The 23,856-nt window shown below is 42.3% G+C and overlaps 1 protein-coding gene across 2 annotated transcripts in view; it reads left to right on the top strand.

Moving 5' to 3' along the window:
• Positions 1-382: 382 nt before the first annotated feature.
• Positions 383-23,856, top strand: part of BCR (BCR activator of RhoGEF and GTPase) — a gene marked incomplete at both ends in the record, with an annotated part of 98,610 nt that continues 75,136 nt past the window's right edge. The window contains 2 exons of one of the 2 annotated variants that reach the window (XM_082007712.1): positions 416-674; positions 822-1,931. In XM_082007712.1, coding sequence (XP_081863838.1) covers positions 416-674; positions 822-1,931 — 1,369 coding nt within the window. Of the gene's footprint in view, positions 1,932-23,856 lie in introns of both variants that reach the window. The other variant, XM_082007713.1, reaches the window with a different exon arrangement.

Genomic DNA, 23,856 nt, shown 5'->3' with positions numbered 1-23,856 from the left:
GAGCCTGGCCGTCTTGAAGACCGTGCGCAGGACGGCAGCGGCAGGAGGTGGGTGGGTGGGGGACGATATTTACCTTCCCTCCCCCGCCCCGAGCCTGCTCCTTTGTCTACCCGCTTTGAAGTGCTCTGGGATCACTGGGGTGGGAGCGTTGTTCGCTAGCAAAAGATCAGTCATGCCGAGCAGGGAGTAGCGAGCTTACGCGGGGCTGGGGCCGGCAAAAGCCGAAGGAGACGAGGAGGAGAGACTGCTCCGAGGATTGCCGTTTGCCTGCCGGTTCTCCTGCATGGACCGTAAAAGAGACGCATTGGGTTGACCCTGACGGAGCTGTTTCTGTTTCTGCTTCTACATGTGAGATCCAGTTGGTTTATTTTCTCCAGCCTCCTTCCTGTATTCTCCCCTTACGCCTGTATGCAAAATGGTGGACCCTGTGGGGTTTGTGGAGGCTTGGAAAGCACAATTTGCAGACTCTGAGCCTCCTAAAATGGAGCTGAAATCTGTGGGAGACATTGAACAGGAGCTGGAGATGTGCAAAGCATCTATCCGGAGACTGGAGATGGAGGTCAACAAGGAGAGGTTCCGCATGATTTACCTGCAGACTCTTCTGGCAAAGGAGAAAAAAAGCTATGATAGGCAGAGATGGGGTTTTAAACGTGTTTCTCAGTTGCCTGAAGGGGGTGCAGAGCAGCAGGTCCAAGACCTGCATCATCACCAGTCTGCTGACCAAGATGAATATGAAAAAAGCAAGTCACACCACGGGGAGGAAAAGTTCAAACCCAGGATACCCTCTTTGCGGAAGCTGTCTACCCAGAGCGATGGGTCAGACCTGTCGCCTTTGGACAGCCCCCATCATGGAGAGGGAGAGCAGGACAGGTGTAAGTACTACGGTGAAGAGAAGCTGAAGAGAGTTGTGGAAGATACGGAGAATCGCTGTGATGCAGATGGCTCTCCTTCAAAACACAGATCGGCTTCCACTCGCAGGCTAGTGGGATCTGCTGAGAAGGAGGGATCATTTGAACCTATTTCTAAGGAGAGAGGGAACAGCGCCAGTGTGGCAGCCCTAAGGTCCAATTTTGAGAGGATTAAAAAGGTTAATTCACATTCTTCTGGAGATAACAAGGATGTTGTTGAAAAGCCCTTTTATGTGAACATGGAGTATCATCATGAGAAGGGTCTAGTAAAGGTCAACGATAAAGATGTTTCTGATAAAATAAGCTCTCTTGGTAGTCAAGCCATGCAAATGGAACGCAAAAAGTCTTTGCACTCCCTCCCTTCTAACATGGTACCTAGCTTCAGTGAGTTCCAGAGGCCTGCTTACAGGGGAAGGTCCTCGGAGAGCAGCTTTGGCTATGATGGAGAATATGAGGATGCTGAACTGAACCCCAGGTTTCTCAAAGATAACCTGATTAATGCCAATGGCAGCAACCGCTCACCTTGGCAGCCCATGGACTTTCAACCCTATCAGAGTATCTATGTTGGTGCAATGATGGGGGAAGGAGAAGGGAAAGGACCTATTCTGCGAAATCAGGGCACAACAGACCAGGAAAAACATCTCACGTGGCCGAGGAGGTCTTATTCCCCCAGGAGTTTTGAAGATATTGGAGGAGGATATACTCCTGACTGTAGCTCTAATGAGAACCTTACCTCCAGTGAGGAAGACTTCTCTTCAGGGCAGTCCAGCCATGTTTCCCCCAGCCCCACCACTTACCGCATGTATCGGGATAAAAGCCGTTCTCCCTCCCAGAACTCTCAGCAGTCCTTTGACAGTAGCAGTCCACCAACCCCCCAGTCTCAAAAACGGCACAGGCAGCAGCAGGTCATTGTGTCTGAGGCTACTATTGTGGGTGTACGAAAAACAGGACAGATCTGGCCAAGTGACGGAGATTTGCCTTCTGGGAGATGTCACCAGGACAGCTGCTTCCATGGGGATACAGGTGTGTACCAGCTTTTTGTTTAGTCTTTTAAATGTATGGAGCAGGAAATAACATCATGGAAATGAATGGCAGAGGTTTTCTGGATGACCCTGGATGAATCGCTCTAAGGGGCCAACTGTTTAATGTGGGAAGTCTGTGGTTATTTTGTAGTTGTCCTGTTTTAGGAAGGTCTTGCAGAAGTATATGTCAGACTGCATTGTAGGAATACAGATTTGATTCCCGGAAGGGTTGATTCAGGCTTCTCTTGAGAGGATCAGTGGAGTCCCATGTTAATAAGTTCTTAAAGTCTCAATGTGAACACTGAGGTAAAAAGGGGCCAGAACTGTTCAGTATTCACCACCAGATCGTTCCCTCTCTTGCACTGAGGAGTAGTTAGACTCTACCTCAGAGGTGGTAGGGTGCCAACATGCTACAGCCTAAGGGTTTTGCTGGAGCTTTACCAATAATGATGCTGCTCCCACAATCTTGTTTTTTCCTGTCTGTATTAATTGGAGTGCTAGTTTCCATCTCGTGTCATTCTTCAATTAGAGCTGATTGGAGGTGATGATTGTGCAGCCCTATTCTTGAGGCTTTCTGCCATCACAAAGTGAAGGAAGAACTTGGAATATCAGGAAGCCCTGAGCGAGAGCTGTTAATGTGAATTTTAGCAGAGTAAAAATTTTTGTTTGGGAAAGAATGGGCAATGTTTGAACCCATTCTGATGTGAGCCATTCAGGCATGCAGGTGTGTCTGTGGAATTGCAGTGGATTTATAGTTGGTGGAAGAGGCAAATAGTTGTTGATATATGAATTAACAGAAATATGTTGATTCAGATAGATTTATTGAATGTATGTGGACATCTGAATCTATTTAGCAAGGCACGTAACATCAATAGTATCTTGTTCTAACACCAGTAGTCTTCTATGCGGTAAATGAAAAACAAATCCAGGAATGAAAAAAACCCCAGTATGGTATTTTGATAGAATTCTGTCATTCTAAATCTGTGAGGTACCTTGTGGGGGGTTTTTGTCTCTCTGAATCTGTTTGAATAAGGGGTTAACATGTTATTTGTCAATGTGACTGAATTCCTGAAGTAGTAGGTGAATTGAGAGGCCTATCGGAGATGTTGTCACTTTCCCAGGTTGTGTGAGTTCAGTGTATTAGTTCTCAGAAGAGTAACTTTGTTGGAAGGAGATGTCTGGTTTTACTTTCCCTGCTGATTGCTTTTTGCGAGCAATACTTTTGGGAGCAACAATGGAGGGAGAACTCTTCCCTGCCCTCCCTGCCATCCTTACATCCCATCGTTGTATTATTGGAAGGCTGTATGGTTTTAATGGACGTTCACTGTATGTGAAACCTCAGCACCCTGTCCTCACAGTGACTGCTTCCTTACCAGATTTTATATACATGCTTGTTTTCTGTTTGGGACTACTGCATTCTTATTCAGGTTTTTTTTTTATGAATGTGTTTGTATCTTACGGGTAGTACTTGCAATGCAGGGGAGAGGCTGGATCTTGTGCTGATTTAAACTGAGCTGCAGCCATCTGTCTGTGCTCTTGTTTATTGATGCTCTTTAGATGACTGGGAAGCCTTCTGGCAGTTGCAATTTTTGCAGAAGGAAACAAAGGGGGGAAAAAATAACAAAGGTTGTTAAAGCTTGAGGGTAAATTCAGCTTTCAGAAAGGCAATAGATAATTTTAATTTTAAATAATTTAGCTGGGATGCAGTGATTAAAAAAAAATGGACTGCTGAAAAGTCGGAACATTTAGAATTCCTGGTTGTGCTGGAAAGCTTTGTTTCTTGTTCCTAAGGATGACCACACAATTGCAGGCAAGGACAGAATGTAACTGATCCACCTTCTGCTTTCCTCAGCATAGGGGGTAACACGGCGCTTAGCAGGAACCTTCACCAGATGGCTAATCACTACTGTCTTGCACGTTAGCTGGTGGCAACTTTTTACTTAACCAAAAAGGCTTATGCCTTCAGGAGGACGGTGTTTCCGATTAATTCCTACTGAGCATCAGTTTATATAAATTTTCTTTCTTTCCTGATTAGGAAGAATTTTGATCTGAAACCAATTGGCAGAACTTCTTTTTCATAAAACAGACAAAAGGCGTGAGAGATCGCTGTGTGATTAGCTGGCTGGCTACCATTCCTGACTATCATGCTCTGATGCAGACTGTTCTCCATCACCATGTGATATGAAAGCAGTTCACAGATTCAGCCAGCTTTTCCTGCACCTGTGGTTCAGTCACTGGTTCTGCCAGGCTTCCCTGAAGTTGTGCTTGGACAGAGAGTGCAAGTTTGAATCACAGCAGGTTCTGGCCAGCCTTAATGTTAATTAGCATCAGGTGGGATTCGTTCAATAGTATTGGCTTCTTTGTGCATTCAGATTTTTGTATGCTTGCTGGCTCTGCTTTTCATGACTCTGGCCATAATAATGCTGAATGTGGTGTGGACAGGTGCGATGTGAACTTCCTGTCTGGATCTGCCGTCGCAGTGCGTCTTGAGCTTGACCAGCAGGCATGTGCTGTTTTGTCCAAAACTTTCTTGAGTTCACAGTCAAGTGATAATTTCCTACTTTTGTATTACAAAAAAAGAACTAGAAAGAGGTCACGTAACTCTAAAGAGAATGGTATCCATGCCAAAATTTGAATCTGGGGTCTTGGAGGTGGGTTATCAAAAACCTTAAAGCAGACCAAGGTAGTAGGCTTTCATTTTTTTCCAAGGAGCAAAATGAGAGCTTCAGGGTTGAGATTTGGTAATAACTGTACTTTCTACTAAATGTCCTTAATGGAGCCTGGGCAAAGATATTTATGACGAATTTCACGTCATGGGAATAGAAAAAAATCCTATCTTAACTCTGTTTTAAACTTGAATATTTTTACTATGATTGAGGAGTAAGAACAAGATCATTTTAAATTTGGTCTACTGTTAAACATTAGTTGCAGAAAGAGATAGAAGAGAAGCCACCTGTTGTGGATTTCTGCTTATAATCAAGGGGAGAGTTGCTTAGTGCCGTTACGCAGTGATGAGGCTTTGCAATGGCCTCAGTTGGGTCAGTTTTTTTAACTAGTATCAGTTTGTTAATTGAGGAGCACGCTGGAGTTATTGCTTGGCTTTATAGCTTGCTTCATAAAATCAGTGCATGCTCTCTCACAGCTCTGTGTGTGAAATATTTTATTTTCTATCTGCATGACAACATGGAAGCTCTATCTAGAGTCAACATAGATAATATTTACCTGTAAAACTGCTTCCTTAAAGGTGCCCCAGTGATGACTTCTGTTTGCTTGAGAGGACTTGATAGTGCTCTCCAGAGAGTTCTGCCAGGCATTCTTTATAGAAGGCTACCAACAGCAGTAGTGCTCAATATAAGGTCAGTTTGGGGATACATGTAATTTAATTCCATTGGGAGTAAAGTTTTACTTATTTTAGCCTCTACTAAGCGTGGGAGTGTTGAATGTCCCTTTCTGAAGAGCATGGAGCGTTCTTTATATTTTTAGCGAGTTTGATGTAGACAGAGGAAAGAGTGCTGGAATTTATCTGTGCATGTGAACTGCAAGACTCAAAATTCCTGTTATCTCAGTTGGGCAGAATGCCATTTTAATGTGCATGCTTAATTAGAGCTGTAGATTCTTCAGCTTTTGTATGCCCTAAATACCTGACCAGATAGGCAGGCATCTGAATTTCCTGCTTTTAAGGTAATCCTTGACGGTACTTAATTTTAAAGTCCCAAGAAAGCATGCAATATGTTGTCATGGAAGGACATTGTTGTGTACCAGTTTCTGCAAGGGTCTGTTCCTGAGTTGCTTTCATGTTCTGAGATCTTGGACAAGTTTCTTAATTCTGCACTTCTACCAACTATTGTATTCTGTGGAATTTACAAGATGTAATTTGAAAAGTGCTTTGCAATGTTTTAGCAGTGCAAAGACAGCTCTTGAGGGAACATGCCAGTGCTGTTTAGAAACACAACTTTTCTTTGAGCAGCTGAGGCAGACTGAAGTCCACTGTGTAGTGATTCTTCCTTCTGAGCATCTGAAATGTAGGGACTTTCATAATGTGCAGCTGGCTTGTTAATTGTAAGGGCTGCTGGCCACAGGTCCTGCTGTCAGTCTGTGACTTATATCAGGTGAGGAATGAGGTTTAAATTTTCTGACACTTGTTCAGTTCATTTTGCTATTACTTCTTAAACATGTTTTAATCCTTTGCTATGATGATCAGTGGATTTCCTAGAAGCACTGGTGACAAGATACTGTTTAAATGCCCCTCCCCCACTTTCCCCCTCCTTGCTTTCCAGCGATTTAGTGGCTTTTGAGATTATCAAGATGCTTGTGCTACCACTCCCTCTTAGTCTGGGGGAGTGAAGAACTCCCTCTCTTTCTCTGCCAGATTTCTCTTTCCCTTCAGCTGAGTTTAGTGAAATCTATGGAGTTTCTGCTTTATGTCCCCAGTGACTATAGTAGACTCTGTAGTCCTGTTTGTTTTGTTCCTTCTTCCACAAACAGGTTCTAACCTTTACCTCAGGTCTACCATAAGTAATGGCACGCAGATAGGCTTTATTTTTGCTTTCCTTAGGTTTACCTAGATCATGGAGTTTCTCCCACCTCAACGTTCAGGTTCTTCTGCAATCGCAAAGCACCTGCCTTTGAAATGAGAGTGTAAACCAACCCAGACAGTAGTTGTCTGATACTGGGAAGCCCTGAAGAGTGCTGATGTCACCTGATCTGTCTGTCTGAAGCTCATTTTTGTGGTCCACGATGGAGATATCGAAGTGGGACTGACTTTCCTATGGAGTAAGTAGACAGAGCGCTATGAATTCTGCAAGTAATGGGTTAGGTAGAAAGCTTATTGTCATCCATGCATAATTCCCAACAGTTTAAAAGTGGTCTGTCTGGCAGTAGAGATGAGCCCACTTTGTGCAGCTGCCATTGCTGTGTGAGGGCCTACCAGGAAGGCAGTGACCTGTGGCTGGGCATCTGAAATATAATACAAGCGCACACTTAAAGTTTGAGAGTGTTGTTGGAACTCAAGGCTAGGACCAAGCTGCAACAGAGCTATATGGATATCCGTGCAGACTAGAATGCTGTTTCGTATGCCAAAAGAGTTGGACCTAGGTGATTTCAAGCATAGTGATTTCACAGAGCCAGGGGCTAGAGCCGTAAAGCATTACAGTGAATGCCACACAACAAGATGATAATGCCTTTCATTTGAACAGGAAATGTGTAGGCAAGTGGAACCACAATATTAAGTCTGTGGCTCAGGGAGCTGCTCCTATGGTCCTTACTGACTCTGTTCAAAGTACTGAAAAAGCACTGGTTTATGGCCAAAGCAGTTGAACTTACAGATGTGTATGAACTGTGCACCCACTCGGCTTCACGGTTGTCAGCCTCTGTACAAATGGTTTCAGAGGAGAAAGACAGAGAGGTTGCTGGTTTTTTACAGAATTTTGGTCCTGCCCTGAGGAGTGGCAGGGAGGGTTGGGGGCATCCATGGGCTTACTGCCTGCCTCAGTGCACTAACTCCTCTGAGGTGGAGGCTTCTTTCTAGGTGGCTGAAGGAAAAAGAAGAGAAGAAGAGTTGAAAAACCTGATGTCTTTGTACTTTATTTTGCACTGGCTTCTGTTTCTGGATTAGAAAGCTTTTCAGCTGTTTTTCCCATGCAGACCCAAAGGCAAGCAAGGGAGTGAAGAGCTGAGGATGGGGATGAGCATGGTAGAATTGCTTAGGGTTTGGAACTAATGAAGGGACTGGGCTGGTGAAGTGAAACTAATTTCTGTGTGGAGGGACAGGTAAACATGGCGGGGAAGATGGATCTGTTGTTAGATTGGTATAAGCACTGACCATGGCTTATGAAGTGATTTACTTTGCATGTAGGTGATAGACTTTTAAATCAGTGAAATATGTTGGGGAGTGAGGTCTCCTCTGTTTTTTCATATCTAGCAAAGCAGTTGCACAAGTGTGTGGTTTTAACCTTGAAGGTTTTCACTGTTTATTGTAAGTATACACACCCTATGTACAGACTTCCAGAGGTGCAAAACTGCAGTGTTTTACTTTTGATTGTTGCATTTATGCTCTCTGAAGCTCTGTTTAGACAAAGAAAACTAGGAGTCTACTAAGTAATTTGTGGAATTAATTGCTCCACCCCCTTTCCTAAGTGCTTTCATTTGTCTAGTATCTGTGGTTTGGACATTTGGATAAAATGCTACGTACTGTGTTCAGCCACTCCTTCATTGAGAGCTTGCTTTTCACTGTCACCAGAAAGTTTCACTGAAGTGTGAGCAAAGGTAGTAAACTGAGCTGGGTGGAAGAATGGGGAGGAGGCATCCTGAGTAACAGACTTGGGAGGGGGAAAAATAAGGTTTAATTAGAAAATTTGCTAAACCTTCAAGTGTGGGTTAGGAAATGCTTATTTGAATACTGGGCAGCACACTATAGCTCATGATATTGACTCTTAAAAGAAGTGTTGGGGGAGGGTGATTTGTAATCCAAGTTTGGCTTTGCAGGCTGTCTGAAAGGTGGGCTGGAAAGGGAGACAGAAGCCTGTGAAGGTTTGGGTCCCAGTAATAGCCTGGAAACAGGTCTCTCTCTTCCAGTTCTAGCATGTCTCGCAGTTCCCTCTCTAATGCCCTCCCTCTCTCCCCAACCTCATAGGGATGAACAGTTGTCATGCAGAGGCAAGGGGGACCTGTATTTCAGCTTCAAGGAATTTTGGAGGTCAGTCCATAAAGGTTAATGAGGTGAGACTTGGCAAGCTGTTTGAGGAGAATTGCTCTGTTTCAATTACCATAGGGAAGCATATTGCTGTTCATGAAAATCGGACTGTTGATTGGAAGCACAACTTATCTTGAGCTTGTTTTCCCCCAGAGAAACCAAGACTAGCAGAGTTTTTTTGACTGTCTCATCTTTGATTTGTTCTGCCCAGTCAGATAAGCATGGAAGGAACAATAAGGACCTGATCCTATTCTTTCCCTGGTGAAATACCATAGACTTTAGTAATCTCTTGTTGGCACATGTAGGAAAAGAAAGGGTGTTCTGGTACAGGTTGAACAGCAACTTTGCTGTGCAGATAGAGGGGTAGACTGCAAGTGACAGCAGAAATGCTGGCATGGATTGGTTTGGGTGAACTGCATGTGAATGAAGTACTTCCAAAACAACAATTTGAACGTCTTAAGTTACAAAGCCGGTTTTGGCCAGCTCACTGATAAATAGATTTTGCTTTCCTGATATCTTTAAATTACATGTGATGTTAAAGTAACCGTAAACTGCAGGTAAATCTTTGAATGTTGATCCGTCCTACTGCTGAGGCAGTTTTACAAATCCGTAACTTCTCCAAACTTGTTTTGGCTTGTACTGTATTTGTTTTCAAACAGCAAAACTGTCCCGTGTAAGACCAGTGTGGTGTATTTCTGTCACAAAATCTGGTTGCAGTTTGCAAATCTTCCTGTTACTAAAATAACAAAAGCATGTCTCCCTTTTGTCTTCTTCCCAGCTGCCAAAATGGTATCTCTCAGACCCTTTCTTAACCAGGTTATGGCTGATGTAGTAATCAGATTATTGGAAATGTAATTGGAATCTCTGTTTCAGAGAAAGCTGTGCCCAAACATGGCAGTTGAAGCTGAGTTAGTTGCTCATGGCTACACGAATACACAAGGCATATGTGTGTGAGAATCTACAACAATTGCCCTGTACAAAGAGCGAGTTAGTGAAGTTCAGTCTGTTGGTTTATACTACTGAATTGGTATTGCAGGCTCTTTGCCTAGTTATCTTCTGTTATTTTGTTATTTGCAGTCATTTCACCAGTCCCTGTTGCTTCGGTTTGTTTTGGGCTTTTTTGTTTTGTGGAGAGAGGAATTTTTCTTTGAGGGAGAATAAATCCACCAGGACCTTCCTTGTTTTAAAAATAATATATAAAAAACCCCCATCCTTTTCTGGATCTTCTGCACAGGTTAGGCCTCACTCCGGACTATCCAAAAGTCCCAAATTACTTGCAGATTGGTCTGTGACAACAGGATAGTAACAACTGTAGCAGGCTGCTGTGGATCACACAGTATTATCTGAAATCTAAGATGACAGCTTTTGCAGTAGTTACTTAATAGTGAGCAATTCGTGTGTTTGGACTTGGCAGCTCCTCTGTGTTTGTGACCTGTCCTTGATGGTGTGAAGTGCACTGTGCAGCCTTGGCTCACTACGTCTGTTTACTTCTTAAAGACTTTAGAATATTATACTCTCAACACTGAAATGCAGCTGCTTTTCTGATGGGATATGTGCCAGCTATTATGTTATCAGAAATTATATACTCCCTTGGCTGCAAAGCAAGGTAAGGAGTGCCCATTTTGAACCCACAATATGGGTGAGGCTGGAGCAGGCTCTAGTTATTAGGATAGATTAAAAAAAAAAAAACCCAAACACGCACAAAAAGCCACAAAAAAAGCCAACAAAGCCCTCGTTACCTACAGTCACATCTGTGTGTTCTTTTAAAAAGGGCCGGCATCTTCCTAGAATAATCTGTTCTGAAGAAAAATACCTCATTCCCTGGAGCATCAGGCTTTAAACATGTCTGAGCTGCTAAAAAGTAAATGTGATTGGTCTGTTGTTCACTAGGGAGGTGTAACATACAAACATGAACTGTATCTGCTCCAGTCTACGATTGCATAGCACGGTATGATTTTCCCCAGGAAGATAGTAATGGCCTTTCAGCCTGGCTGGGCTCAGGGCTTCCCAAAAGAGATTAGGCTATGGTGCTTGGTATCAGCCAAGGCACAGAAAACCATGTTTCTGTAACTGTTAGCATCCAGCTGCCTCAGTTCATAGCAATCATCATTTTCGCTTCCTGCTAACCTAGTTGTGTTCCTGAATTTTTTTTTTTTATAATGGTCAGCACTGACATTACCACATGAAGCTTCAGAAAATAATCTGCTGAGAAAGTGAGTAGATCACTTTTGGAAGACTTCTGTGTGTTCCCCTGGTCCTTGCCCTTTACCTCTTCTGCAGACTGTCCCCTTTGTTTGAATCTTTCTAGGTTGAATGTTTGAGTATGGGAGGTCCCTTCCCTTTCCTGGGTGTCATGTATACTTCTTCCTTTACATTCACCTGACGTGGTCATTGGACCTCTCAGTCTGATAGGGATAAAATCACTGTCATCAGTCTAAGAAAACCTAGTAGTGCTTCAATCTGGCAATGTTCTATCATTGTCTTTGAGGAAATTGTGGTATTTGGATGACTATATCTGTCTTTGCTGGTTGTACTAATTACTTACGTGAATTTGTGGATTAGCTAGAAGAGAACATTTTGTTGTGAACTTCTATTGCAGTTCTCCTGTATAAGCCTAATTGTGGTGGATCCCAAGCCCAGTGCTTAGCTGTGATTAAAGGTGGTGTGCAGCCTTGCACCACATCAGTGACTGCAGTGATGAGCAGCACATCTTACAGTCTGTGCTTTGTTTTACTTTTCTTGGTTTTCCTGTAATAAAAAGCTGATAAGTGAAATCTGAATTGTAGAGAGGAAAAAAAATTGTGTCAAGCTGTAGTCCTGATGAAAATACATTCTTCAGCCTTGGGACATACACCACTTCTCGAGTCTAATATTGATCATCCATAGGGTCTCATACGGGGTATATGGATATCAGGAAGAGACTACTTTAGCTGAGTCCAAAGTATTGTCTCAGAGGTGCTCTTGGCTTCCTAACTTGCTGGAACAAGTATCTCTCTGCTCACATAAGCATGGTTCTCAAAGGCTTTCAAGAGCTGCTTCTAGCTGTGACAGAAAACTAGTACACTTAACACAAGCAATACGTTGGGGCTGGCAGTCACCTGTATAATAGTTTGGGTGAACTTTTTGTTCAGCCTTTTCTCTGCTAGTTTCTTTCCTAAGGAATTTACCCATAGGAATGAAGTATGCTGAGAATCACGTAACTAGTTTGGGTGCTCCATGGTCTGCTGTTGCCCTGTTTCCTAGGAGACCTGTGGTCCCTTGATTGTAATGAGATCAAAAGGCAGATGTTGCTGACAGAACTGCATGACAAGCATGTATCTGATCAGATGGAGGGTATCCTGGTTTTGACTGGGATAGAGTTGATTTTCTTCCTAGTAGCTGGTATAATGCTGTGTTTTGGATTTACTGTGAGAATAATGTTGATAACGCACTGATGTTTTAGTTGTCGCTAAGCAGCGCCTACACTGGCGCTGAAAAGTCAAGGGCTTTTTCAGCTTCCATGCTCTGCCAGTGAGGAGGTGCACAAGAAGACAGGACAGCTGATCCAGGCTGGCCAAAGGGATATTCCATACCATGTGATGTCATGCTCAGTATATAAACTGGGGGGAGTTGGCCGGGGGGCCACAGCTCAGGAACTAGCTGGGCATCATCAGCGGGTGGTGAGCAGCTGTATTGTGCATCACTTGTTTTGTATATTCTTTTATTATTATTACTGTTTCCTTTCTTTTCTGTACTATTAAACTGTCTTTATCTCAACCCACCAGTTTTACTTTAAAAAACAAAAAAACAAAAAAACAAAAAAACAAAAAAACCCCCCACATTACTCTCCCCCATCCCATCTGGGAGGGAAATTGTGAGCAAGCAGCTGTGTGGTGCTTAGTTGCTGCCTGGGGTTAAATCATGACAGAGGGATCTGGTGTGGGAGAGAGGGGACTATGTGTTTAGTCCTCAAGTATCTTCAGAAGAGCCAGTCTGTGCTCCCCTCAAGAGAGAGCATGGGAGCCACTTGCTGTCTTACACTTCATGCAACAGTTCAGTTTTTTTCAGCACAAGGGCCTTTGGCAGACCTGACTGATGGTCCCCATGCTCTTTTCTGATGAATAGGGATCAAGAAAATTTCCTGGTTTTCCTTGATATTTCAGGTGGAGTATTGAGCTACAGGACTGGTTGCTGCCTTTAATTGACCTGTTCTTAATGACAGTAAAGAGAGGCTGATTGCAATTTTGAGACTGTTTACATGGTCTGATGCTCTTGTCATTCAAGTGAGGGCTGGGTTCTGCTTCGTGTGAGTGCAGAAGCTCTCGTATCTTGTGAATTTAGATCAGGGCATATTGAAGAAAATAATTTTCCAGTTTCCTGTATTCCTAAATGATGTTTGAACACATAGCCCAGAGAATGCAGACCTGTCACTGCAGCCATTTAATCTTTGGAGAGGCAGTTCCTCAATTTGACTTCTGAATTTCTTGAAGGTCCTCCTAAGCACAGCTGAGCAGTTACACAAACCTGTAAGCCTTTCCCTTTGCAGTTGTTGAGAAACCACCCTGCTTTGTACAGAAATATATACATAGGCTTTATATATCCCTTTGAGCCTTTCTAATCCAAATTAATTTTGCAACTTCTGTATGCACTGAGTGAAATAGCTTTATATTAGTAAACTGATGGTCAAAGTAAGCTAAAGAGTTGGAGCTATTGGAGTACTACTTACCATGAAACCATATGAGAAACTTCAGGTTGATGCTGAACCCTCTGTACTTCAGTATTAGGGAAGAGAAGCTGATCTTGCTGCTCCTCCAGTAGTAGCACTTGTCCATCTTGCTGGCGGTAGGAATGGGCAGCACCCTGAAACAGAGCTGTAGCATCTGTAAGTCTTGGGAGGAGACAGTATTAAGGTGGGGGGACATGTATCCCAGGAAGATGTAGGAGATGGAAGGTTCTGTTGCAGCCTCTACGTCAGTGTGAGGGGTACATCTCAGCCAATCTCATCTCAGCAGAGTTTTAGTAGGTGGTTGATAGTATCATCATGTTTCTTCTAGTACCCCCCACTATTAGCTTGAGAGCTCCATGACAATATCTGCTCTTGTTTGTGTTCAATGTCTCTCACCACTGAAAAATTCTGCATTGTACTGAAAAGTTCCACCAGGGAGGTGAATGAGGGTGAGATAATGCTGACCTCAGCAGAGGAGAAAATCTAGCACTGCCTAATGTAAATAAAGAACTGGCTGTGCCTAGATGCAGCAGGTGCCTATACCTGTGCTGTGGAGGGCAGGCAGGTATTGATGCACCAAACTCTGATTCAAAGGGAGCTCCTTGAGTACATCCAGGGGAGTGGGGCACTGAAGCACCTCCGGTAAAATCCACCTGGTATGGTGGTAAAAGTATGAATTTTTACCATGCAGTCACAGAGCTGAAGTCAACTTGCCATTACCAGAGTTTTCCTGTATTGCTAAAAGGGTCAGGGTTCTCATCAGGAAAAAAATAGTATCCTAATGGAAAAGAGGTAGTTTGGAATAATCAGCAAGGAAGGAAGGAGAGAGCTTAATGAATTTTGATTTTTTTTGTTTGCTTGGATTACTGTTTTTGTTTTAAGTTGGACACACCAATGGCTACTTTGAAAGCTGTAACAGTATCTCAGGAAAGACTTGATCCAGGACTTGCTGATGTCAGGGGATTTCTAGTGACTGTTTTGCTGTGGCTGAAGCTCCACAGTACTAGCTGTACATTTCTATATAACTACCTGAAGCATAATTTCCCAAGATATCTTGATTTTTGAAGTGTGGGCTTGATCCCTGACTTCAAAAGAGCTGATAGGGTTTTCATAGGCCTAGGTTATAAATATTTTAAAACTTACATGCGTGCAGCGTATGCTTTCCAGTTCCAGTAGCAATACTGCAGATGTGGTTGAGAGCTGTCTGTGAGCTATACTGGGCAGGCAGTTCAAAAACCTAATTCTGTTTTAAGGTTTCTCTTACCTTTTGGAGAACTGTTAGCTGTCCACCCATGCCTCCTGGATGGGTGCTATGGAAACACTAATGCAGTTTGGAAAGCATTTTTACTTTATTTAATAATTATCTTAGCACCACTCTGCCTCTGCCATCTGAAGAGGCAAAAAGGCAAGGGAAAGTGATAAAATGGTATTTACATCAAAACATCAAATCTGCTTTTTTTAGTTTATCCAGTCCTCTGAGGTAGGACTCTCTCAAAATGCATTTGGTAGGTTTGTGGGTTGTTTTTTTTTTTTCCCAGTATGCATGGAGAGAGAAATATGTCTATTATGTTTTTAGAGTATCTGAAATGGCAGAAGAAGATGCCTTCCTTTCAACTGGGCAATTGTCTGCAACAAACTTAAGCTCTGTTACACCATTGTGTGATCTTAGCTGTTTGACTATGACTGACCTGTCACGTTTGTGTTCAGCAAACATGCCCTAGCCCTGACCTTGACCACCCCAAATTTATTCAGGCTTGAGCACTGATCTATACATAATTTGTTATGGTCTCACCGTCTGGTCAAACTAAAATACAAACTAATGTGATCTAAGCTCTGCTTTGTTTTGTGCTTGATGTGTAAACATAATAAAACTCATACTGCAGATAAAGGGTTATGCATCTTTCCACAGTTAGTGCCTGTCCTCCATTTCAGTACTTGTATGAACTCAGTATCTCCACTTAAAGCAAGGAAGGAGACTTGATTATCTGTTATGCAAATGCGTTCCAAATATGTGTGCACAAGAAAAATCTGAAGAAGAATTCTTGAACTTAAATCTTTTATTCTGTATGTGTTTCAGACTGGTTTCAATGTATGCGCAAATACGCACTGATGCAAAGATACAAGCACCCTTATAAAGTTCGACATGAACTTTGTAATAAGCTTTTACTTGTAATTAGATCCACAGCTGGTTAAGGAAACATTCTGATGCTAAAACTGCTTCTTCCCATTAGTGGGCACTTGCCACGTAGGGCTGATGGACATTGCCGGTAGCCTTGTTTAATAGTATTTGATAGTTGGTTGTTTTATGGTTGTGTTGTGTTTTGTTTTTTTTTTTTAAGGAAACCAGTCATTTGCAAGTTTTTTTTCAAACATATGTAAAGAATAAAAAGTGAACTTTAAAAGAAAAACAGCCTTGCATTTATAACAAGCTTTTATCTTCTATAGTGGTTTGCATAAATAGATTTCCAAGTGTTTTTAACAAGGAATTATGCAGCTCAGGCTTTTGAGATGTTGAAGCTCAGGCTTCTAGCTGAATTTTGGTGAGCCCCAGTGTCCTGGGATCCAATTTGGTGCATTTCTCCTGGATCGCGCTTCTTTTAGCTGGAAAATGGATTAACGTCCTCTATCTGTACATGTTTAGAAATGAGTTTAAATTCATATATAACTTTTAAAGGAAAAATACTGTAAAAAAGAAAAAAACAAAACATGAAAAAAACTCAGTTCTGTTGCTGGAGGCTTGCCCGTTCCCTGATTTCTAAAATTCATATATTTTCTTCCACTACCTCTTTCTTTCTTCTTAATTCTGTGTTCCTATTAACTCATTCAGTTTCCCCTTTAAATAATTAAGTTCAAAATCTGGGTTGCATTTGCCTACCTATGGCTGTGATTGGTTCCGCTTCTCTGTTGATCTCTTTTTCCACTTTTTACTTTTTTTGTTTATTTATTTGTTTAAAAATTGAAGTACAGGCTGCCTTGTCTTACAACATGTATTTGTATATGTCTTCCAGTATTTTCATATTATGCCCCTTGAGGCTAAGTCTTGATTTAAATTGTCTTTGGTGATAATGCTTCATGCTGTGGCATGCTGCCCTGTCAGTTGTGCCAACAACTGTTCATTTGTAGGTTCACACAGAGAACTGGATCAGGGAATTTATCTGTGGTGTTTTTTTTTTTTTTTCTCTTTTATTGTCTTTCTTTCCAAGCCAAAACCAAACAAAAATCACAAAACTCCCCAAACCAAAACACAGAACCCCTCTAAGCATGGATCCTATCCATCCTTCCCACAAATGTTTGTGTTGGAGCAGCAACTGATTGGTTGGTTTTGGAGGGGAGAGAGTATAACGCCATGAAAGACAATGTAAGCTTAAACCCGCAGTCTGTTGGGACTCTGAGGTTGTTAATTCAAATAACAATGGGAACATTAATGCTGAGAAATCATGTTTAACTTTAGCAATTTCACTTCTGATTAGCCGGCTGCTTTGGGATTTCAGGAAGAGGTCTGGGGTATCTTTGAGCAGGGTACCTCTTCCCTAGTCAGATGCTTTGCTTCTGCTGGGGAGGGGAGGAGTTGAGAAAAGGCAGGCTAAGGGCTTGCTGATGTTTGAAATAGATTTATTCTACAAAACAGACACTAAGTAGAATGCTAGAACTGGAAATGGGGGAAAATACGTATTTACAGTCAGTATTGTTTGCAAGACAGACCAGATGGCATCCTAGTCTATGTGACTGACTCCCTTTTCACTTGCCTGTGTTAAGTACTTCATGTTTTTAATTATTACATCAGCAAATACATTGACTGTTTATGGCCAGGAGAAAATGGAAAAGAACATACAATTATTCCTTTTTACTAAGGGTAAAAAAAGTCTCTAACTTCTGCTAAAAGATTGTTTAGGTCATAAGCCATCTGTGAGGAGGACTGTGTGGATGTCAGGTCAGCACAGCTTTTAGAGGAGGGTGGATCACCTTAAGTAAGTTGCATTTGGTTTCTAGGAGTGTATGTGTAAATGTTCGTGGGCTAAGGTTTCGTATTATTTTTTATGATGTAATTACTGTAATGAGACATTGCAATATTATATCTTACAACTACGTTGTATATGAATATTTTTCCTTGATGAGTATTTTTGGGGAAGAGGAGTTTTAGATGGTATTGCTAGGCCTTCTTATACTTGTTTGCTTTGAAATACAAAACGTCATTGTCCTGGCCTAATAGTGCAACTAAGACTTGTATCAAATAGCATGTTTTGCTTAAAAAGCTTAGTCTAGAACAAGGAGGGGCCAAAGGTCATCAGGAGAAAATCTAGGTAGCTTACAGCATTGAAACATCGTTACAGTTTTTCTTTTCAATTTTATTTAGGATGTTTATTTGACTCTCAGACAAGACTTCTATTTTTACCTGTGAGTGCCGGCTCTGCAGAGATTTGTGAGCTTTTCTGACTTAACCCTACTGATTTCCTGCCCATATAGCAGCCAGGTGCTAGATTTCTGGTTTGCAGCTTCTTTTGCTCTTTCGGTTCCTGTTCAGTCCACAAACATGGAAAAGAATGCCCCACCCTGCTGACTCATTGTGCCCAGAGCACTCCCTGTAGTCCTGAAATAGGATTAATACCTGAAGCAGTTTGAACAACTCAATAGAGATGGGTCTCGTTCTTTTCTGCTGAACGTCTTTTTAAAATAGCTTGTTTCTTCTCTTAGGCCTATCAATGTTGTCTACGTGCTCTACCAGGCCTCGGCCCCAAGGTGATTTCTTTACCTTGTATTCATTTAAAGGGCTTTTACAACAAATACAACTGTCGTAGAAATCAACTAGTATGTAGAATAATCTTTTTAACGTGGATTTAACTGCATTGTTTAATATGTCCTTGAAGATGGTTCCAAATGAAACCTGCTGCTGTCAGATTCTGTCATATCTCTGTATGCATACCAAGTGTGCCTGGGCGATGTCAGGCAGTGCCGTAGGCATTGGGGAGGGGTTGCTATTTATAGGGGAAAACTAGGAGTAGCAAACCACTTATGCTGTTTACCATTGTGCTGCCTACAACTTGGTCTATCAGTATTCAGAAAGTCTAGTGGCTTCTGCAAGGACTCAGAAGTTATTTCCCTGTTACAAGGGCAAACTCATGTTCTCCTGCCTGTTCTCTTCTCCACCTTACACAGCATGCAGTTGTCTAGTGGCTCACTCCAGGGGCAGCTGCGCTACTGTATGTATCCCTTTAGCTTGTTTTGCTTTGGGATCAAAGGACTGTGTGAAGGCAAATGTCAATTATTAATTCTTGGCTTTAAAAATACACAAAGTGACATACTTTTTCCCTTTGATTGAAGTAAACAGCAGTCTACTTCTTCCTGTCAGCATACTGTGCAGCCCTGTTGTAATGTCTCGGGTTTTCAGTTCTTGCAAACAAGTGCATCCTGCAAAGGGCCATATTTGGCAGTGAAATAGTCAGTAAAATGCCTGGAAAAGAACGTTACAACCTTGAGCACAGCCCTTTGGAATGTAGCAGGTTCCTGATAAGGCAAAAATTGGGTGGGTGAATGTTTTTCAGAGAACCAGGCCTGTGGAAAGGAATAATGTTTAAGATGTTGGGAGTCCTGTCTTTCAAAAAATCTTGGCTTTTTTTTTTTAAAGTATACTGAAATATAGTTTTAATTATATTAAAGTCTCTGCGAAACTTGTGAGTAGGGTCAGTTATTTATTTTTAAAAGGATAACTTGTCATTCTAACATTACAAAGTGCTGTTTTGGAGGTTGGCTTTAAAAAATGCATGTAAGAATCCTGTCTAGGGAGTGGGGAGGGGAAAACTCAGTCTAATATTTTTTGCACAAGAGGAAGGATACACACTGTTAAAATGGGATTTTTCTTTCCAAATCTTCTCTTGCACTATCGTAATGATATAGGCCAATTTGCTCTTGGGCTCTGCAGGTGTTTCAGAAACAAGGATAGATTCAACTATCAATAGCCTGTTCATCCAGGGAAACTGAGGCTCTGATAATTCCAAATAAAATGTCCAAGATCAGCTACAGATGATAGGTCTGGGATCTCAACCCTGAAATTTTGTTCTTAATTCTAGAACTTAATCTCTAAGACAGTCTCTACTACATACATCTCATCTGTGAAATGGGGTGGTAACATTGATGCTAAATAAATTTTATCCTGGCTCATCTCTGTCTGTGGTGGTTAGATAAGTATGGTTTAACCTTAGCTGTTTTCACCAGTTCTACTAGAGCCCTGCAGTGGACAGGGCCTAAAGGGAAAAGCTAGTTAAATCCACATAACCATCTTGTCTTTCCATTATTGCAGCCTTTTTGTTGGCTTATTCCACAGTTAGTTGAATGATAAAGAACCATACCAGTGACAACGACTTCTTTTATGTAACCAACCAAAAAACTATTTTTAAATTACTAATGAATGTAAATGTATTGAAGCTATAAAGTAGTTTGTGTGTCATTACCAGACTCCTTACTTGGAAGCTCTTCTGTCTTTGTCTTTCTCTCCAAAGATTTCTATGGCACCTAGGACAGTAGAATCCAGGGGTTTGACTTTTGTTCACTTACTACAGTGCAAGTGACACTTCTTTTTGCCTATAACTATGGCTAATGGAATGATACTTTGTAATACAGAAATTATGTGGTAGGAGAATATTTCAGGGAAATCCAGTCTATTCCTCCCCGAGTTTGCTTAAGAAATCAACCCAGCCTGTAGCTGGCAGCAATAAAGGAGACAGGAATTAAAAAAAATTCCAGTTTTCCTGTGCTACAGGATTGAATTCTAGACTAACTGGCTTTTCTTATTTACGTTTCTCCAAAGGCAGATCTGTATGTTGTTTTTTTTGGGAGGGGGAGTGGGCTGATGTTGTGTAGTTTTGTTTGGGTTTGTTTGTTTGTTTTTGTGGTGTTTATTTTTTAACTGCTTGGAAAAGTGCATTTACAGTAAAGGTCACTTGTGTTTCAGATTGATTTACTAACCAGTAAGTTCCTGCCAAAACAGTACTACTCTTAAATTTTGAAGCCCTCCAGGTAGGTCTCATTAACATTCTCTTGTAAGATCAGTGAGAGAAGCTGGTGTACTTACTGAGCAAAGGAATGCAACTGTATTGTGACTGTGGTATACTAGCGAAGCCTAGAAACTTTCAACGTTGTCTTTGCAGCAGCTTTGCCCAGGTTCTCACTGTGTGGCGGTCTATTTACACTCCTTGTACCTTCCCCCCCCCCCCCCCCCTTATTATTTCCAAAGTTCCTTTACTGGGCTCTCTGCTTATTCTCCCTCTTAAGGAGAACTTTAAAATCTTAAGTTGCTGATGCTCTGAATCAGCAGCTCCCTAAACTACTCTTTGTGGTGAGTCTGTTTACACTAATATCAAGAAATAAGGTGGTACTGTTCAAAGGAAAAAGAAATACCCAGCCCTCAGGGAACGTACCATCTGAGTGGAATAGTACCTACATACAGCTCTCTTGACTTTCTTGTGAATAACCCTGCAGTGTGAAGCCCTCCTGTGTATGCACCACCTGTTACTCATCACAGGCTTTTAAACCATCAGAGTGCACTCTGATGCACAGGCATCAGTGTGATAGACTTCCACAGTCACGCAGTTCGTTAGAGAGGACTAGGCTTCTATTTTGAGCTGGTGTTGGTAGGGTTCCTGCCCTTCCTAATGCAACGGAAGGGAGAACTTGATTTCTGCATGGGGGAATTGCTTTTATCTTCAGGTTTATTCTCCCTTTTGCCCAGCTTTGCAGTCTGAGCTGTCAGATACTGAGTCTAGTCTATCTCCTGACCCTTTGCTATGATTTTAGTTGCTTTTTTCTTGACCACTGAGACATATCCATTTTTTCAGTCCCATAAAGTAAGGTTACTTCTGCCCCATGCCTGGGAGCAGAAATGTATCTTCCTCAGAAGTGGCTGCAGTCATCTCAGATGCTGACTTCCCTCTTTGTTGACAGAGTTGTTTGTTGTGGTGTTTTTCTCCCTTCTCAGTGTCCTTTACCATTCCAGTCTCTCTTGGTCTCCTGTCTGTACATGCCATCCATGGTTCAGTTTCACGTGTGATTAGTTATCTCTTTGGTGTTGATCTCTCTATCCTGAGCCTAATTAAACCCTAATTACTTTCTGATACCTGGGTAAGAATCCTTTCTGGGTATGATTTGCTGCTGCATGAACCCACACTCACTCATTAGACTAGCTTAGCCACATAATTGAGCCATACCCTCAGCAGTCTTCAAAAACCAGATGCATTTTATTTCTGAGTCTTTGTGTCCTTGTCTCGACATTTTGTTTTTTAGTGTTTCCTTTCCTTACATCCCCTTCCCATCATCTGCTGCTAGTACAGTGCATTGTCACCTCTGGGGCAGCCCTGGAAATGAGACTGGGAGGAAGGAGGGGGGAAGATTGTAACTGTAGCAGCAGCCTTGGGGAAGCTGTGCATCATCTGAGTAGGAGCCTGTGAACTGTTGGAGGAGGCTAATGGACTTGGTGGGGTTGCTTGTAGCTAAAATGGTTGTTGTTTGTCCTTCATAGATAGCACATGTGTTTGAGAGTCTCAGGTGACTGACAGGAGTCAGACTATAGTAAAGAAGAATGTATGAAGGGAGAGCAAATAGCTTGAGATACCTGAAAGGGTGTTAAAACAGTAAAACTGCCCTTTATCCACTCAAAGCCAGTTGTTCTGTTACCCTGAACCTTTGATACCCCATGTGTTTGTTGTTCCCAGGGGTCACTGTACTTCTCCTATAAGTTGCAGAAGAGCTGCAGCTGTACTGAGTAGCAGTGTAGTTGTAGTAACTATACTGCATCTAAGTTGGTCACTAAGTACAACTTTCACCAAGAAGGTTTGTGAGACTGCCAGGGAATTTATAAGCAAAGGCTTAAGGAAAGGGCAGTAGTTCTGTGGACTGCATCCTTCTAAATTGTTGCCAGGACCTCCCCTTGCACCTTTTCCTGACTGCATTTTTCTGAAAATTGGGCACCCAGTACTGAGGTGTCAGGGAGACAATGTCTGGAAATCAACAGTATAACAAGAAAGGAATATCTGGGCTTTATGCTTTGGTTCCATCTCTAAAAACTGCTGTGGCACCATTTCTAGCTACAAGCTATAGGCGGGGGTTTTCCAGAACAAGTTGTTCGTGATGCAAAATGGACCAGCCAGAGGGGAACATAAGTAGCTGTCACAAACCAGGATGCATACATTATCCGTCTGATCTGTCCTGAAACGTCTGATGTCTGACCTGTCAAAGCCATCAGAATCTGAGTATATGCTGGAGGATAAGCTATATTTACAAAACGTCTTGGAGGATGTTCCAGGGAGAGGTGAGGTTGAGGGGGGAAAGAGGTGACATTTAATCCCTTGCTTGCTGAACCATAAAGGTTTGCTTTGTGTTGATCTGCTCCCCTGCACTTCCCTCCTACTTTAATGGCTGTGATGAATGACAAATGGAGGCAGAGCAGTGAAAACAGGAAATATAATCCCTCAGAAATAACTGGTGGGAAAGGGAGGGGAAAAACCTGTAAATAAAGGAATGCCTGCTTTCAAGGGGCAGCCCCACAGAGCAGCTAGTGGCTTGCCAAGGAGAAGGAGCTGCTGCTTCTCTGAGGTTACCAGGTGGTCATCTTGAACTCCTGGTAGGGAGAGGAAGGCCTAAAAGTAGGGGAGCTGTTGTCTGTCCTGTGTTGGTTTTGTTTTGTGTTTGCTTCTTCTTTTAAAAGAAGGTTTAGAACCACTTGTCTTGCCTTGACTACTACTTGAGTTTTGGGTGGGATGTCATTTATATTTCCATATTGTTTATAGGCTGCAGAGGCCCTCGGTTTTCTCTGGCTGTGAGAAGCTGGTGTTGCTTCTGTGTTGTCATTCAGTTATTTGAGAGCAGAAGGGGTGGAGGAGAGATGACTGCATTAGCTGTAGCTTTGTAGGGAGGCAGCCATTTAGAGTGGTTAGGGGCTGCTCAGCAGGAGCTGTTTTGACTCAGACTTTATCACTTTGCCTCTGGGCCCTGCTTATTGATTGCTACCATGTAAAAGGGGATGGGAGATTCCCAGTTTTGTTGCACACCAGCAGAGTTACTGTTTGCCAGAGAGTGGACGGAAGGAATTATGATGGGCACAACAAAAGGCTCTCTGCCTGTTGAGCGTTTCAGGAGGCATTGCTGGTTGTTGAAGTTTGCAGGTTACCACAAAACTAGATGAGTAGCTGTTGGAGCAGTGAAGCCTGCCTACCTAGAACGCTCCATTCCAGCCTCCCTCAGCTCCCATCAGCTGATGATGTTACTGGGGTCTGTAAAAGGCAATTTGTGTTCTGACTGCACAGAGTCCTGTTGCACTGTAACACAAGAAAGCCTGAACTGAACGGCATCCCTTCAGTATGGCATGGTACAGTGGAAGAAAGTGGGACTGTTGAGGGGGAATGTGCTTTGCCTCTTTGCACTTCTGTCATCTTCTCATGGAAGATGAAGATGATGATTTCCTTTGTAAATTGGTTTGAACTTTACTTAATGCAAAGGGAGACAAATCCATGCCAGAACTGCCTGTGGGTGTGGCTGAACTCC

Source organism: Phaethon aethereus (assembly GCF_964289735.1).
Source record: "Phaethon aethereus genome assembly, chromosome: 17".
Classification (NCBI taxonomy): domain Eukaryota; kingdom Metazoa; phylum Chordata; class Aves; order Phaethontiformes; family Phaethontidae; genus Phaethon; species Phaethon aethereus.
The sequence above is the reverse complement of the archived record's forward strand: the minus strand, read 5'-3'. Positions and strand labels throughout refer to the sequence as shown.